Source organism: Lycium ferocissimum, chromosome 2 (assembly GCF_029784015.1).
Source record: "Lycium ferocissimum isolate CSIRO_LF1 chromosome 2, AGI_CSIRO_Lferr_CH_V1, whole genome shotgun sequence".
Classification (NCBI taxonomy): domain Eukaryota; kingdom Viridiplantae; phylum Streptophyta; class Magnoliopsida; order Solanales; family Solanaceae; genus Lycium; species Lycium ferocissimum.
In genome coordinates, this window is record NC_081343.1 from 42,080,858 (window position 1) to 42,098,571 (window position 17,714).

Genomic DNA, 17,714 nt, shown 5'->3' on the forward strand with positions numbered 1-17,714 from the left:
CTATGGATCAGAAATTAATCATCAAGATAATTGAATCCTCCCAATATTCAGATAATATATGAGTTGTGCATCTCTTTCCAATTGTAACTCTCCAACTTTCCGTAGCCCAGGCTTGAAGATTTTCCTATAATACCCTTTTTTTATGACGGTGATGTCCACTTGTTCACACCTCATCGATTCCATCGAATACTTACTACCTCCCACCATTATAGGTACAGAATAATTTTGTCCATTAAACCTTAATAAAGGGGAAGAAATCACAGTGTTTGCCTCCACTGAAATTTCTTATAACACTCCAACTATACACTAGAACTAAAACAGTTCCTCCAGATGTTATAACTTTGCTTTCAGTATTTCCAAAAAAAATTCCTAGTCCCTGCCAATGCTAAAAGGAGCAGACAACCTTTTCCTCAAGTCCATTTCGTTGGATTTGTAGATCACACCGAAACTGTGGGCATGCTGTTTAGAAGAAAACCAATATCTATCATCTAAGAATGAAAACATACTGAAGAGAGAAAAAAGATAAGACCTACTAAAGAAAAAAATAAGATACTCAACCACAGAAAAGGTTCCATCAATGGAGGTTAATACCATCGCACATTTTACCCGAAACACTCACCGTCCTCATGGGCCCTGGCTCTGTAAATCAACAGATCAACGTCCAAAAATATAACTTGAAAATGTAGACCAAAAGTTTGTTTTAGATTAAAAAAAGCAAATAGACAAATAAACTCAGTGAAAAGGATAAAGCGTTTGAGCTAGAAAGAGAAACCTCATTAGATACTCTGTAAAAGAATTGCTCGAAATCAGTGTGTACAAGGAAACCAAGTAGCAAAGCGGGAAAGAGTCACAACAAACACTGTGGAACATGTAAATATTGGCAACTACCTAACCACTGCTTACTACCGAGTAACCACGACCACATCAACTTTACTAAGTGTGCAATCAAAAGTGTGTTAGAATGTCTAGAAGGGAAGATAATTCATATATCGCAATATAATCCTTTTTGCACTGGTTGTTCAGTGTGGAAATCAAAAGATAAAATGGAATACTACAGGGATTCAAGCGCGTCATGATCAAGTTTCATAGAGGGAGACGATGACATCAGAAAGACAACTACAGAAACACCTGATAAAAAAACTTCATACTTATAGTTGTACAAATTAAGAGACACGGAAGTTGTGTCGAAGTACAAACACATCAAAGAATCTAGGATATAAGTTCAAATCCTTCACCATAAATCTGGAGTGGCTTAGAAATAAGCGGTCTTGCAGCTGAACTATGAAGACTAAATTTTTCCATCTATGCAGTAACTGAACAATTCTTTACTGTCTGGAACAAATAAAGGCATATAGTTACTTATCTACAATAAATGTTACTACTAAACCGACAGTGTGTTATGAACACATCAAAGCTAAACTGCCAACAGATGGAAGGGTAGCGATCACAAAAGTAACAAAGCACTTTTTCCCTTCAGTGTAAAGAGTACATTACACATCTAGGGCAATTCTGATGATCTCCTCCAGCAGAGCTTTATTCTTATGAATCCAGATTGACATGGTGGGTGAACATTTGAAGATCATAGCAGTCTGTTAAGCTGATTTGAGAAATTTTGGGATGTCAAGTTCCCTCTGCTCCTCGAAATAAGATGAAATGCCATGAAGAGGATACACATAAACGAATGAATAAAGAAAGTGTGAAAGTTAGGAGGCTATCCCAAGCCACTGAAAGATAGGTGGTACAAGGTTCTGAACATCTGTTGTAGGCTGAGCAGCAAGGTTACTTGAACTTTAATCTCAGTGCTTCATTAATGCAGTTTCAGTTTCTGACAAAGGTGCTGCAAGAGTAAGTTCATTAAACTATTAAAAGATAGTAGTCTGGCAAAGGAAACAAGGCAACGGTAGTAGATCACAATGTCCAGAGAAGTAAGAAGAACAGGAGACATACAAAAGAAGTTGCAAAGTGAAGTGAGCAAAAGAGATGACTCCCCCCTCATCGAACAACCAGTAATAATTTTTAGAAAATTTGGCAATGGATGAAATTGGTCCAAATAGAGCGAAATGGATATATAGGAATCATTCAGCTGACCCCATCTAGTTAGGTTTGATTTTTGAAGTATAGTTGATATTTTGATTGAATGAAGCATTTAACAAAGAACAATTGGGAACTCATTCAATGGCCAGAACTAGGATATAATTTCAAAAATCATTCATCTAGTGCTATCAATTAGGTCATGGAACCTATACTTTGAATTAAAAAAATATAGCATTGGCACATTTATGGAAGGTAAGTAGTGAATGAGCTCCACAGATGATACCCTTAAGTCGTAATCCCCCAGTCAGGAGAAAAAAATGATAAACCCATTGGAGTTAATTTAAAAAATTCAAGTTGTGTCTTTATCAAAAGAAATTCAAATCATGTCAGTGGTATGGTCCTAAGTATAAGAAAACCAGCATTGAAAGATATAGGTCAGGGAATATAGACATGGTACTGGTAATAGAACTGCTAAAACAATAAACAATTGCTTAAACCAACATACCAAGTAAATCCTCGTAAGCGTCTGCCAACTGTGACATATCCATAAGCAAAGGAGGAGAAAATACTTGATCTTCAGCTTCCTCCATATCATAAAATGACCTGCAAGCATCAGAAACTGAAGAGTTCGAACCCATGGTCGAAAGAAAACCATCTATGCCATCATAGCCATCAAGAGACCGCAGATCATTAAATAAGTCAGGAAGTCCATCTGAGTTGATGCGCACATGACTTTGCGGAGCATGATTCCCAAGAAAAGATGAATCGGGTTCAGGCGCAATCAGCTTTTTACTTCTCAATAAGTTTGATTTATTACCAAGATGAGAAAACCCAACCCCTGGTACAGGTATAAAATAGTGCTCAGAGCTATCATCAGAACGACTATCTTGAGATGATTCCGGATAGTAAGATTGGGAGGAAAGTGCAGCTTCTCTCACAGATCTCTTCAAATTTTGGACAAAGCTAGTGTCATCATCTGCTGAAATAGAGACAACATATCTTAGAGATTCCAAAGTGAAGAAAATCAACGCAAGCATTTAGAAGGAAGAACAAAACCTTGTGGAGGATTATCCATTGAATTATTTGTAATTGACAGATCTGGAGATTTTTTCTCATGCATATTTTCTATTTGGCTGGCTTGAGCTGAGACCTGTCTCTTCTGCATGTTCCCACCTTTTCCGGAAGAATTTGGTGTTAAACTAAACAAAGGTGGGAGTTTTAAAGCAGGGGAACTGGCTGATGCCTTTTCAAAATGCATGGACGACATTTTTGAGGTCATCTCAGCTACCTCATCAGGGCTGTTCTCCTGTAGAATCCCTATTGTTTAAATTCTGTTGTGTGTTTCAGAAGGTAAATAAGCATGAAAGGCTTCACAAAACATTACCGAAGTCCTTCTGCTATTCTGTCCTTGGACCAGTGAATGTGATCTAGCATGATTTTCAGCCATGGGGAGAAGACTGGATGAAACACTATTAACTTCATCTGTAAGCTGTGTGATTGAATTCTGTATAGCTGGAGCAACTTCCTTCAGTTGATTTATGAGCACCTGGGGAACAGTTTCAACACTACATTATCATCATAATTATACTAATGTAGTTTGTACGTAATGCTGAGAATTCCAGGAATACCACTTCCACTCTTCAGATAATCAACTTTTCCAAATGCTAAGTTACTCAGAATCTTCAATGGCCTCGACACCAGTTTCAACGGATAGGACATGAATGAAGGCACTTTCATATGGATCCTCCAAATGCATAAAACATGTTGGAAATTACCAGAACCCAATGACCAATGCATACCAATATCCCATACACCACTTGAGACCATGTAAATAGTTCAAACATGCAACCAAATTCGACAGACTGCACAAACCTGTATACTTGCTAGGTGCTGTCGATGTTCAGCAAGTGTTGCACCCAAGGATTCTGCATGACCACTCATACCATCATCTTGTGAACTTCTCAGAAGCTCTGGACCATCTCCATCGTTTACTTTTGCCTGAAAGAAAAAAGTGAGGAAAAGAACCAGTTTCACAATACTTCTAACCTAATTATGATCACAATACTTCTAACCTAATTATGATAAAAGATAGATAGGTTCCAGTAGTATAACTTCTTCACATATGCTAAAGCTTCTTAAGAACAGGGACCGCTGCATTTTTTTCCTTAAGACATCATTGGATAAATATGCTTCAGCTTAGTTCAGAAATAATACTTTATCACATGCAAAAAGGGTTTATGCACATTTCCTTCATCAAAAAAGAGGGCTTATGCACATTCCTTGACCGTAGCAAAAGTGCTGACACTGTAGTTAGATGGTACGAAGTTATTCCTTTTTGGACCACTAGAAACTCCACATAATAAGAAACATCACAAACATACAGATATAAGAATGACAAATTCCATCAAAGTAGTTTAAGAGAGGTTTTTTGGGGTCAAAAGCACTATTCAAATACATAAAATCTTGAAGCAATATAGAAAATAACGTACTAATTGAAGTGACTGCTTGTGAATTCGCTGTAAAGCATGTGTCCAACGCCTCAACACTTCAGCTATATCGATAGTTGGATGGCCTCTTGCAGTCCTTTCATCAACTCGAGAAAATCTCTCATCATTTGCTTGAGTATGAGAAGAATCAGGATTGTTCACATGCATTTCTCGATTTACATCTGCAGGTGATCTTTCAGATTGGTCCTTATTATCTGGATGTGATGACACTAAATCACGAGGTGGAGCCACAGAGCTTTGATCCATGGCTGCAAGCAAAGCCGAACCAGATATGCGATACCTGAGCAAGAATATTAAAAAATAATATGAAGGTATGTCCAGCTTAGGAAACCCAAGATCATACAGAAAGTGATCTTTACCTATGCTCACGATGAGCTATAAGATCCTCTATTGGGCCAGAAGCAAGAATCTCGTGCTGATCTGTACAACATATGCACATAAGTAAAGTAATATGATACAACTGATCTGGAACCACTTAACTAGCTATCGCATTAATTGAAATATCAAATATCAGAGCGATTTGTGACAAGGGAAGGATATCCTAGTTGAAAGGGTCGTCCACCTCCAACCATGACGTTGTGGGTTCATTCACCAAGGGAGCAAAGTGGGAAACAGCCAGTGTTGACTCCTAGGCAGGGGAATGGCATTACCATATCAAAGAAACAATATGGAGTATATAGACACATACTAATTGAGCATTTATGGAATTTTACAATGAGAGACAACTGAAGATAACCATCAACTATTCATACTCACTCTGGCGAGATAGCAGAGAGTCCCACAAGCGAGTAGCTCTTTGGACCATATGCGAGTTTTGACTTGAGCTTGACACAAGTTCATCCCACATCTCACCTTCCAACTTTACTTTATTTCTAACATCATGCAGTTTTTCAAGTTCTTGCTGCAAATAAGCCTGAGACCAAGGGGATCAAAGATGTAGTTGTGGAAACAGTAAGCAAAATGAATATAAGAATAGAAATCAACTCCAAGTCCTCAGAAAATTCATAAGATTTATCTTACCTCTTCGGCACAAAGGCCTCGAAACTCAGCGGTCATATCATGAGCCAAATTAGACCACGTAGCCTGTCTATGAACTGCTATTTCTGCATTTTTCAGAAACCTTCTTCTTTCAAGAGCAATCCTAGCCTACACAGACAAAAAAGGCCACAATTAGATCTGAAAACTTGCAATACCAATTTAAATCATGGAACTTCTCTACATAAAATGTTAGCTCAAAGACTAACTAAGTAAATCAGTATAGTCCCACTCAATACCTTATAATAGAGTATTGAAAAAGGAGAAACTATTACTTCAAGGTATATTATTAGGTTTAGTAACAGGAAATAGCTTCACAGGAACGAAAATTAAGCCTTCAAAAGTGAATACTTCAAGACGCATTTATGCATTGCATCTTGAAATTGCAGAAATTGAATCCTCGTCTTCAGATAATAACTACCCGACAAAGCAATTAAATCGTTATATTTCAAGGTACCAGCAACCCGTCATGTGAACAAACAATGAAGTGATTTTCAAAGTCCCCTGTCAAACGAATGAACATAAAGCCAGAAGAATATGACCTTGGTTACAGGAAGTAAGGTGGCTGCATGTGAGAAAGCTACATCTGTCAATGAAGCAGGTAATGGGTTAGAAGCAACATCAGCGGAAAATGTTCGCCTATGAACTTCCCTCAAAGCATGCAGTGAGAGTTGCCACAGAAGTTCGACGAATCTGCAGTACATGTGAAGCAATTATGAACACCAAGTACATTGAATGCTATCATGCATACTTTTACATGTCATATGCACTTATGGAACAAAACCGCAAAAATGGAAGCCCAAACAAACAGGTAGGTAATACAGAATAACAAACAGACAGAACTAGAATCGCATGGGCAACTAATTCTCATGCCAAAAGATTGTGAAACTAGATGATGCCAAGCAAGAGATAATTTGATTTCATTCACTTTCAACCAGAAACACCACAATTAGAGATGCAATGAACAAGAAAACGGTAACAGCAGCAGTCCAACTCCACTGACTTGTCTTCTTACTTAGAGTTGCTTGGTGGTAGGGATTATCATGATACATTCAGCTTAGTATTTGAATAAGATAGCTGTTTAACTGGGTGCTAAGTGTCTAAAGTACAAACGTGGTACCCAAACAGTGCCGCTTAAATATAAAATGACTTTGAATGCAGAAAAATATTGGAGTTACAATAATGATTTTTGTTGTACGTCTTGAGGGTGAGTTAATTACTCCAAAAGTCCAAAATCAATTAGGTAGTGAAATCATTAGTCTCCAGAAAAAAGAAATCTTCACTTCACTGATGACAACTACCTTGCTATAACAGCTCTATGAGAAAGATGCTTCACAATGTAATCAAATGGTCCAAATGATAGCTCAAATTAAACAGAACTAAAATGTTAACCCATTGAAACCTGAAAAAAAAAATATATATATATATATTGCTAGTGATCTTCAAGAACCAACCTTGGTCCACAGCATGTCGCAAGAGATGACACCCTCGAATTGCTTCTAGGAAGTGCCCCTTGTGATTCCAACTCGCTTATAATTCCTTGCACAACCTGAATTTCCACAAATTAAAAGAAAATGAAATTATTAAATAAAATAAAAGTTCAAATTCAATTCACGAAGCACATCTCTACTTAAGCTCTTGTTTGGTCATACATTTTGGACATAGATTTTCAAAAAAAAAATTGAAAACATTGTGTGTTCATGAAATTTGACAGTTTTCGAAAATTTATCTTCAAAAAAATTTCAAGTTCTAAAAACTTGCCCAGACCAGTTTTTCGGTGAAATTTCACTTCCACTCACAAAACTTCAAATTTTTTCCAAGTAAAATGCATGTCCAAATGCATCTTCAAATTCCAAAAACTATTTTTCAACACAACTTTGAAAACTCATTATTTGCAAGTTTCAACTAAATCTATAGCCAAACACTAGCTTAGAATTAATGGTTTTAAAGCTAATGCATAAGTCAATAAACTTAAGTCAACCTGATCAACTATGTCTCAATCCCACACTAATCATCTGTTCAGCTCAATTCTACACATCTCCCTCCAAAACTGTACAAAAAGATATACTCCGAGCGTTTCAATTTGTTCGTCTTACTTTCCTTTTTAGTCCATTTTAAAAAAAAATGCCTCTTTCCTTTTGTCACAACTCTTTAATTCCAACTTTCCACATGTCATGTTTAAAACCACAAGATTAAAGCGCACTTTGGTACATTCTACATATCTTTAGTTTAAGACCACAAGATTCAAAAGTGTTCTTTACTTTCTTAAACTCCGCGCCAAGTCAAAACCAGACAAACAAATTGAAACAGAGGGAGCACTTTCAAGGATAAGCTAAAGCATAAGTCAATCAACTTAATCAACTATGTCTGAATCCCACACTAGTCATCAATTCAGCTCTATTCTACACATCTCAGTCCAAAACTGTTAAAAAAAAGACTTACTTTGCGAAAATCACGAGATTGTGCTGAATCAAATATTGGCCAGACCTTATCGAAATCCTGAAAAGATCATTACAGTGAAAAAAAACACAACAAAAATGATTATCAAACATAAATCCTTAAACCTGCTTAAGCTAAAAAGTTGATTACCTTAGCGGATTGAGCAGGGCCTCTAAGTGAAGAAAGTAAGAAATAAAGTAGCTGTTCTCCTAATTTAGGGTTTGAATGTCGAAAAAATCCAACACGTGGCGTGCCATTATTGGCTACAATTCCAATTATCGATGGATCCAATCCTAATAACAAACAGTTAGTGTACATTGCACTCTCTAACTCTATTTCCCTTTCCTTTTCTCTATCCATCGTCATTCCGATTTGATTATTGCTGTTTTTTGTTTACAACATGATGATTTTGTAAATATTGAGAATGATGAGTGCTATTGGATAAATTAAGAATGGGTTGGTTGTTGGGTCAATTTGGACTTGGGAGAGTTTGATTTAAGAAAGTTTGGGGTGCATTTCTGAACTTTTAAGACTTGTTTAGTAGTGGGGCCGGAATGCGCGTGGGAAGGGGTGTCTTTAACGTGAACTGTCTGTCCCGATTGATGTTTTAACTTTTAAGAGAGGAAGCTGATCTGTTATACTTGCTGATGAATTTGTTTTTCCTCAGAATATAAAGCACCTGTTTTGCAAATACACACACACATACTGTTCTTAATAACTTCTTCTTTAACCACATCCCAAACATAGCCAACAGTTAGTCCTTCATCAGTTTTGACATTTTAACAGCTTCTTAAGTACGGGAATTACGGTGTTAATCCATCGAGTTTATTAAAAAGTTAAGAGAATAACCATATACTAAGAGTAACAGATTCATAATAATGAGCAATTACTTAAAACATAGTATTTATATAAACATGGACATAATTTACATAATAGGGAGAATAGTACAGAAACATAATTAATAAAACTTACATGACTCAAAGATGGAGGGAGGTTTCCCTTTCGGGGAACCCCAAAACTACTTCACACTAGGAGAAAATTATTGAAAACTTAATACTATTTTACAATTGAAGTTTATATTATAGGGGTTTTGGACTGAGAAAGGGATTGAGACATTTGATGAAAGAGAAGGGGAATATGGAGTTTTTCTTGAGAGGGGTTATTGATGATGATCTCCTTCTTCACCAAATGATTTCTATATATAGGCGTCTGGCGGACTTCAACTCCGGATTTTAAAATATTAAAGAATCTTTTGTGTTCAGCCGGATGCTCTTTGGGCCCCATCGTCACGTGAAACTTTTTAAAAGAAACTTTATATTATTGTCCTTTTGCTGATCTGTCCTTTACTGTGGCTTAAAGTTACTTTAATAAAGTCACTTTATTGATATTGTCTTCTAGTTCTTTTTGCTTTTTCCACGAAGTCTTCAAGTAGTATTGTTTAAACATTTGATAAAAACCACATTATTTTCTTTGAAATTCTAAAACATCGAAAAAACATAATCCCCCTCTCCCTTTGGTATCAGAGCAAGAAAATTTTTTGACCTTAAGACTATATTTTATGAGGCGACCTTTTACTGTTAGACAACGAAGACCATCAACTATTATTAGACAAACTTCTATGAGACAACATAGTTTTAGTAAATACATAAGTTTTCATTATCATATGATACACCTTACCCGACAAAAACTAGGAAAAACTAGAAAAATAAGAAGAATTCTTACTAATCAAGTTAATTACCTAGAAACAGTACATTGAGAAGCTCTAGAAACTAACACAGACGTTCTAAGTTTTAGGAATAATCTCCTTTGGGAAATACAGTTTACAAACAACGAAATATTTAGAGCAAAAGAATATATTAGATATATAGAAAGGAAAGTGAAGTTTATTCCTTTAGGTTAATGTATGCAAGATCATTATTTAGAAGTTAAAAAAGAATTAAATAGGTTTTACCAAGAATATATCAAATTAAGTGATTCTAAAGAAAATCGGCCAAGATTACACGAATTAATAGATATAATATCAGGGTTAGAATATAGACTACTAGGATACATAAGATCTAGAGAATCCTCTCAGAAACAAAGACTAAGACGATTTAAACCGTACTAGTCCCCTTTACATGAAAATATATCCCTTTGCTAGACAAATAACTATTAACTATTGGTATTTATATAGGGATATAGAAAGAAAACGACAATTAAGAAAAGTAGAAAAGGCTTTAAGCGCATACTTAGAAGTAATAAATACAGAAGCACTGTCATCAATAATAGAAAATAGACTTTTACAAAATTTTATTAACCAAGAAACTATATCTGCAGTATTTTGGGAATTACAAGGCATAAGAGACAACATAGAACAATTTACACAAAGGATAAAGCATCAAAAGAAAGTTTGTAAGATAAGAATTCCATTAGGATAATAAACAGAATCAGACAAAATAGATCCATTAAAAAATCTAGAATATTTAGACTTAAGAATACATCCAGAAAAGAAATACCGAATATTAAAAGCTCATAGTATTATAAAGTGTAATTTTAGTAACGGAGAACATATTTTACATAGTGAAGACAAACAATTTAATACATTAATAGACTTGATCATAAACCTTAGCGAAAAGTCCCAAGAAAATAATAATGATATAGTTAGAATATTAGACGTAGTAGAATCCTCACAAATTAAACAGAAGAAAACGTTAGAAAAATTAGAATAGAATTTTGATTTCTTAAAATCACAAGAATTAGAACTTGATAGAAAAGTTCAATTTTTAAATAATAAATTTAATTTAGAAAAGATACCTACAAAAACTGAAATTTATGGAAAATCCAAACAAAATAGAAATAAAGACAACCCAGATAGTAACCCAAATAACACAACAGGTAGAAGTTTTAACCAGTGATATTAAAGACTTAAAAAAGACAATAGAAGAGTTAAAAGAAATCTCTCTTTCATGAGTGGACCAAGTTTAGCACAAGTAGAGGCTTCAAAATTAATAGAAAAACCTGTGCCTTTACCACAAGACTATATAGAATATATACCTAACGCTAAATCTGATCAAATAATACTAAAACAGAATATTGCTATAATTTCATTATTATTAGAAATAAATACGAAATTAGACAAAATAGTCTTACCAAAGTTAGAATTGATAAAAGAACGACAAAAAGAGAAAATTCATATAGAAACCCCAAGGCATAAAGAAGTAGACGAATTAATAGAACAATTAAAAAAGGTAGAAATAACACCCCAGAGAGAAAAAGATAAAATAACTAGAAAACCACAAAAATAGACCTTTTTCCAATTAGATCGAGAAACGAAGAAGGATCGTAAAAGACAAGAACGGACTAGAACTAGATGCACTAGATTCCATTAACTCTTTTTGACTTATTATTGAGTCTAGGTCTAGTTCTTCATCACTGTCTTGTATGACTTTTAATATTTTGTCAAATTCATCTAATTTCTTTTGGGACATACTTTCTACTCTATATCTCCAATTATCAGTTCTAAATTCACATATTTTAAAATGACTTATTACGTCTTCTAATACTAGATTTCCTAATTTACATCCTTTACATTTAAAAGTTTTATTTTTGTCTTTTTTATAGATTTCTTTTGCTTTTTCTATGGCTAAATCTACTTCAAAATCTTCTTGTATTAGTTCTATATTCATAAGATTTGACTCAGTAGTTTCATTTTCTCCTAAAGTACTTTCTTCTTCTATGTCTCTGTGTGGTGTGTAATTATAATTGGTAAATCTTAGTGTACATTAGGTGAGACTCCGGCTGCAGAATCTTTTTCCTATTAAAGTCCTCTAAATTCCATTCTAATCCTGCATATTCTTCAGGGTTTATTTTTATGGGTTTTATTAATTTTATTCCCCTATTTCCCATTACTTCTACTATGTCTTCTACCTTAATTTTAAATTTTGTATTACTATTATTGGTCATTTTTCCTAGAAATCCTACACACATTAATAAATTATTTCCATCACACATTTCTTTGTATCCTTTGGTCTGTATTCCTATTTTGATATGTTTTTCAAACTCTGCTAAATTCATTATGAAGTCTGGGCTAATATAAAAAATTCCTCCATCATTTGTCATATATACCTCTGTTATTCCTATTATCGACTTTTTCATGTCTGACCATCTATCGTCGTAAATTACTATTAATACTTTAGTTCCAAGGTTTTTTCTGGTTAATCCTTTTAATCCTATTACTATTAATCCCATATGCATTAAGCTTTTCCGTATTTTTTATTTGTGTTAAACCTATGGGTTTATTAAATTTATAGTTGTAACTTTAGTTCTATGGCCGACATCTTGTTCTTCTCTATAATGTCTATATAATTGTGTTGTGCTTGAGAACTGTCTTATATTGTATAAAGTCTTTAGATTTAATAGTTTTAATTGATTTTGTTGGAAAATCTGTATATCTCTATCTATGTCTATTACTTCGCTTAGCTGTTGATTATTTTCTTCTGGTCTTCTTCTGTTTAAAATTCTTGATAACAAATTATTACCTATTCTATTATCTGAAAAACTTACTCTTGGTCTTTCTTGTCTTTCTGATCCTCCTTCGTTTCTCGATCTAATTGGAAAAAGGTCCATTTTTGTGGTTTTCTAGTTATTTTATCTTTTTCTCTCTGGGGTGTTATTTCTACCTTTTTTAATTGTTCTATTAATTCGTCTACTTCTTTATGCCTTGGGGTTTCTATATGAATTTTCTCTTTTTGTCGTTCTTTTATCAATTCTAACTTTGGTAAGACTATTTTGTCTAATTTCGTATTTATTTCTAATAATAATGAAATTATAGCAATATTCTGTTTTAGTATTATTTGATCAGATTTAGCGTTAGGTATATATTCTATATAGTCTTGTGGGCACATATTTTTCTATTAATTTTGAAGCCTCTACTTGTGCTAAACTTGGTCCACTCATGAAAGAGAGATTTCTTTTAACTCTTCTATTGTCTTTTTTAAGTCTTTAATATCACCTAAGTTAAAACTTCTACCACATTGTGTTATTTGGGTTACTATCTGGGTTGTCTTTATTTCTATTTCGTTTGGCTTTTCTATAATAGCTTTGACTAATTTTTCTATTTCAGTTTTTGTAGGTATCTTTTCTAAATTAAATTTATTATTTAAAAACTGAACTTTTCTATCAAGTTCTAATTCTTGTGATTTTAAGAAATCAAAATTATGTTCTAATTTTTCTAACGTTTTCTTCTGTTTAATTTGTGAGGATTCTACTACATCTAATACTCTAACTATATCTTTATTATTTTCTTGAGACTTTTTGATAAGGTTTATGATCAAGTCTATTAATGTATTAAATTGTTTGTCTTCACTATGTAAAATATGTTCTCCATTACTAAAATTACACTTTATAATACTATGATTTTTTAATATTCGGTATTTCTTTTCTGGATGTATTCTAAGTCTAAATATTCTAGATTTTTTAATGGATCTATTTTATCTGATTCTGTTTATTATCCTAATGGAATTCTTATCTTACAAACTTTCTTTTGATGCTTTATCCTTTGTGTAAATTGTTCTATGTTGTCTCTTATGCCTTGTAATTCCCAAATTCATAGATATAGTTTCTTGGTTAATAAAACACTATAAAAGTCTATTTTCTATTATTGATGACAGTGCTTCTGTATTTATTACTTTTAAGTATGCGCTTAAAGCCTTTTTCCAATTAGATTGAGAAACGAAGGAGGATCAGAAAGACAAGAAAGACCAAGAGTAAATTTTTTCAGATAATAAAATAGGTAATAATTTATTATGAAGAATTTTAAATAGAAGAAGAGCAGAAGAAAATAATCAACAGCTAAGCGAAGTAATAGATATAGATATATATACAGATTTTCTAACAAAATCAATTAAAACTATTAAATCAAAAGACTTTATACAATATAAGACAGTTCTCAAGTACAACACAATTATATAGACATTATAGAGAAGAACAGTTATCATTCGTAGGAACTAAAGTTACAACAATAAATTTAATAAACCCAGAAGCTGTAAGACAAATAAAAAATACCAGAATATATATATATATATTGAGTATCACTATTTTTTTTAGTTTTGTACTTGAATTATAAGGTGTGAGAGATTCCTACCTAAACTATCACCAACTGATATTCCTACTTGAATTTGTTTTCTCAAAATATAAAGCACATGTTTTGCCAATTTTTTTTTTTAATTTTTTTTTATGAGTACTCCTATTTTTTAGTTAACTACCTGAACTATCAGGTGTGAAAGATTCATACCTAAACTATCACCAACTAGTTAGCAAAACACGCCCTCAACTATCAGTTGTTCACTTTTTCTACCTGATATTTAAGGTAGGAAAAGTGAACAACTGATAGTTGAGGGCGTGTTTTGCTAACTTGTTGATGATAGTTTAGGTAGAAAACTCTCACACCTGATTCTTCAAGTAGGAAACTTAAAAAAAAGTGATACTTGAAGTGTGTTTTTAACCTTTAAAAAAAACAAGAAGGTTGAAATGGACCCACAACAAAGATTGTGTTCTTAAACCTCCTTATTTCACATGATTTTATTTAGATATATTTATTATTGTCTAAATAAACACATTATTTAAATCACTTTAACTATCGTGTTGTCTGATAAAATTCCACTTCAAGACCAAACAATAAATCATTAATATTAGACAACAAATAAAAATAAAAAACCCGTTAAAAATAAAGGTACTATGTGTTTTTGTATTGATCATTTACATGCATTTTCATGAAAGAGCCTTCTTAAGGATTTGTGTTTAAATTTGATCACGTTAAAAAAAAAAAAAAGGCTATGCAGAAATAGAGTGTCATGATTTATTTTCCTTCTTTTCCAATTTCCCTTATTCTTTCTTCTCATCATTCCTCTTTCTCATACATCGTCCGTTTTCTCCTTCAATGTGTTCTAGAAAATTAAAAACTCATTACTACTTATTTATGATTGGAATTGAGTAGGTAATAATCCATTAATATTATTTGTCTATCATTAATGTTTTAGATAATTTGGTTGGAGAAAGTTGATTGTATTGTATTTTATCGAGCTTGAAATAAAATTGTTGAAGAAGAACGCAAAGCGAGTCTGTTAGTTTTTAAAGTTTTAGGTTGATCTAACCATTGTAAATTGTTGATATTGGTGTTTAAAAGTTAAATACCAAATTTGGTTGACTTGGACCAATTTTGAAGCAAAACGTGTTGGTACAATTTTCACACATAATTATTTAGGATTTTGTGGTCAAATTCTGATGATTCGACAAGATTTATGATCAAAATTTTGGTTGTCCGTCATGATTTGGCCATATATTCAGGCGATCTGCTTGAAATCACGACAGGTAAATTTCACTCGTCAATTTGAATTTCATCAAGCTTTATGGACAAATTCAGGTTATCCGTTAAGATTTGGAGAAATATAGGCGATTGACAAGACAAATTCTGCCTATCAATTTGAAATCCTGGCAACTTATCAGGATGTCGCCGCTATCTAATGCTGACCGTAAATTTAAATTTACAATTTTCTTAACGAGGTTAAAATATAAACGGTGACAATAAATTATTCTATTTGTGTAAATCTCCCAAGGGCAATTTTGAGGATTGCCCTTCGCTGGGGGTGGTCTTTAATTTTTGTCCCTCAAAATGGTGGTCTTTAACTTTTGTCCTTCAGGCTGAAATTCCGTCTTAAAGCAGAATTTGGCCCTTAAAGTCATAATTTGCATGATCATAATTCTGCCTTGCGATTTTCTTGTTTTTTTACTGAGTTTGGGTTCGAACCCTTAACCTCGTGGTATTAGGCGAAAGCCAAAACTTAAAGACCACAAATTTGAAGGCTAAAAATTAAAGACCACCCCAAATAAAGGATAGTCCGCGCAAAAAAAAAGGGGGAATTTTACATAAATGACTAACATTTAGGGGTTTTAAATTGGGTATAACTACATTTTAGCTAATTACATTTCGTAGCTACAGTGCGCTCTACATAGTTTGCTACAGTAGATTGTATTAAAAAATCGGAGTGTATTCAAATTCATTGAGTCATATTTCGCTGTATTCAATTTAAATTTCGTTGTATTCAACTAAGTTGTATTCAAGTCAGATGTATTCAATTAAGTTGTATTCAAATCAAATGTATTCAACTCAACTTTGTTCATTTGTAGCTATTTTTACACTATATTCAATTTATTATATTTAAAACCGATTGTATACAAAAAAAAAGTATCCTTCAAAATACACCCCAAAACACAGAATTTTGCACTAAAAAAATTAATGAATACACTAAAAAAACTGAATACAAGAAATAAATTTCACTCTATTCATTTGTATACACTTCAAAATTCACTATATTCATTTGTATACAAGAAATAAAATTAACGAATACACTCAAAACTGAATACAAGAAATAAAATTCCGGCCAAATTCTGGCCAGATCTGGTTGTTTCCATCCAGATATGACCGCTGCGGAGTTGTAAGTCGTCGCCGTCAGAAGAGAGAGAGATGGCGAACAACAACAACAACCACGGCCAACAACAACAACACAGAACTCAACAACAACAAAGTTAGCGTAGATTGGCCATCTGTTGAAGATACAAAAATCAACACAGATCCAAAAAATCAACACAGATCCATACAAATCCGAGAATAAGATATTCAAATCAAACTGTAAATACAACTTAACAATAGCAGCGGTGGATGCGTGAGTTTAGAATTTTAGAGAGAGAAATAGAGGGAGATGAGAGAAGGAAGAGAGAGAGAGAGGCGGTCGTTTGATTGGGCTTCGGTAGAGCTCCGCTGGAAAAGATGACCGGCGGCGGCTCAAAACGTTAGAGAGAGAGAGAAGACGACGTGTGAGAGAGAGAGAGTGGAGGAGAGCGTTAGAGAGAGGAGGAGAAGGAGGTGGTAGCTAAAAAGTGTCATTAACATACAACTTTTAGCTATGAGGAGTAATTAATGTAAACTATAGCTACTAAATATAATTACCTACACTAGTTTGCCACACCATGTAGATTTCCCAAAAAAAAGGTCTCCCGATCACTGATGTATAAAAGTCCAAACTCTAGAGGAAGCCCAATTTTAATAAAATTGGCCCAAAGTTGGAGCATGGTATTGTCCCGCCCCCCATATCTCGCGCCACATGTTTCCCACCAAAGAAAAAAGACATTGAATTGTAAAGCGTTTCTCTCTTACGCACAACAAACGACAACAATCTACCGTTAAAAGTATCACTCGGTGTAACAAATAGTTCAAAAGCCTTCATTTTTTCAAGTCCTTTTGGGATTTCGTGTTTTGCTGGAACTAGTTTATGGATTTCTCTTAACAAGACAACTTTGGGTGTTTTTGTTTAGTCTGCATTTGAGATCTTAGGGTTTTATTGAAGAATAAGTTTGGTGTTCTCTTTGTGGATATAGATAGCCTAGGTGGGTTGATCTTTTTTAGGTAATTGGCCAATCTTTCGAGTTGACCCCATGGCGTTGAATCAAAAGGAACGATTTTTGAATGATAGAGTTCGATAGAGAGTGTTTGGGGGAGAGATGCTTAAATGATAATGTGGATGGATTTGCTGATGAAAAACGGGAGCTTTATGATCATAAAGGTGGAAATGCTGATAAGGGTTTTGATGATATCAGTGATTTGTTGCCTCCGGATCCCTTTAATATGGAAATTAGTACCAAAGGCAAAGGTGTCACGGGTATCAC

General features: G+C 33.6%; 1 protein-coding gene across 2 annotated transcripts; it reads right to left on the reverse strand.

The window, feature by feature from the left end:
* Nucleotides 1–1,104: 1,104 nt before the first annotated feature.
* LOC132038116 (AUGMIN subunit 6-like) lies at nucleotides 1,105–8,501 on the reverse strand. Of its 2 annotated transcripts, none has more exons than XM_059428846.1 (13): nucleotides 8,166–8,501; nucleotides 8,019–8,075; nucleotides 7,031–7,125; nucleotides 6,119–6,269; nucleotides 5,562–5,687; nucleotides 5,298–5,454; nucleotides 4,901–4,961; nucleotides 4,524–4,821; nucleotides 3,907–4,032; nucleotides 3,419–3,580; nucleotides 3,091–3,340; nucleotides 2,540–3,010; nucleotides 1,105–1,837 (listed from the first exon to the last, which is right to left on the reverse strand). In XM_059428846.1, the coding sequence occupies exons 1-13, from the start codon at nucleotides 8,379–8,381 to the stop codon at nucleotides 1,797–1,799; spliced, it is 2,211 nt and encodes a 736-aa protein (XP_059284829.1). In that variant the 5' UTR covers nucleotides 8,382–8,501; the 3' UTR covers nucleotides 1,105–1,796. The 2 variants fall into 2 exon arrangements, with proteins under 2 accessions (XP_059284829.1, XP_059284825.1); XM_059428842.1 differs by having other exon boundaries at nucleotides 2,540–3,013.
* Between the last annotated feature and the right edge of the window lie 9,213 nt (nucleotides 8,502–17,714).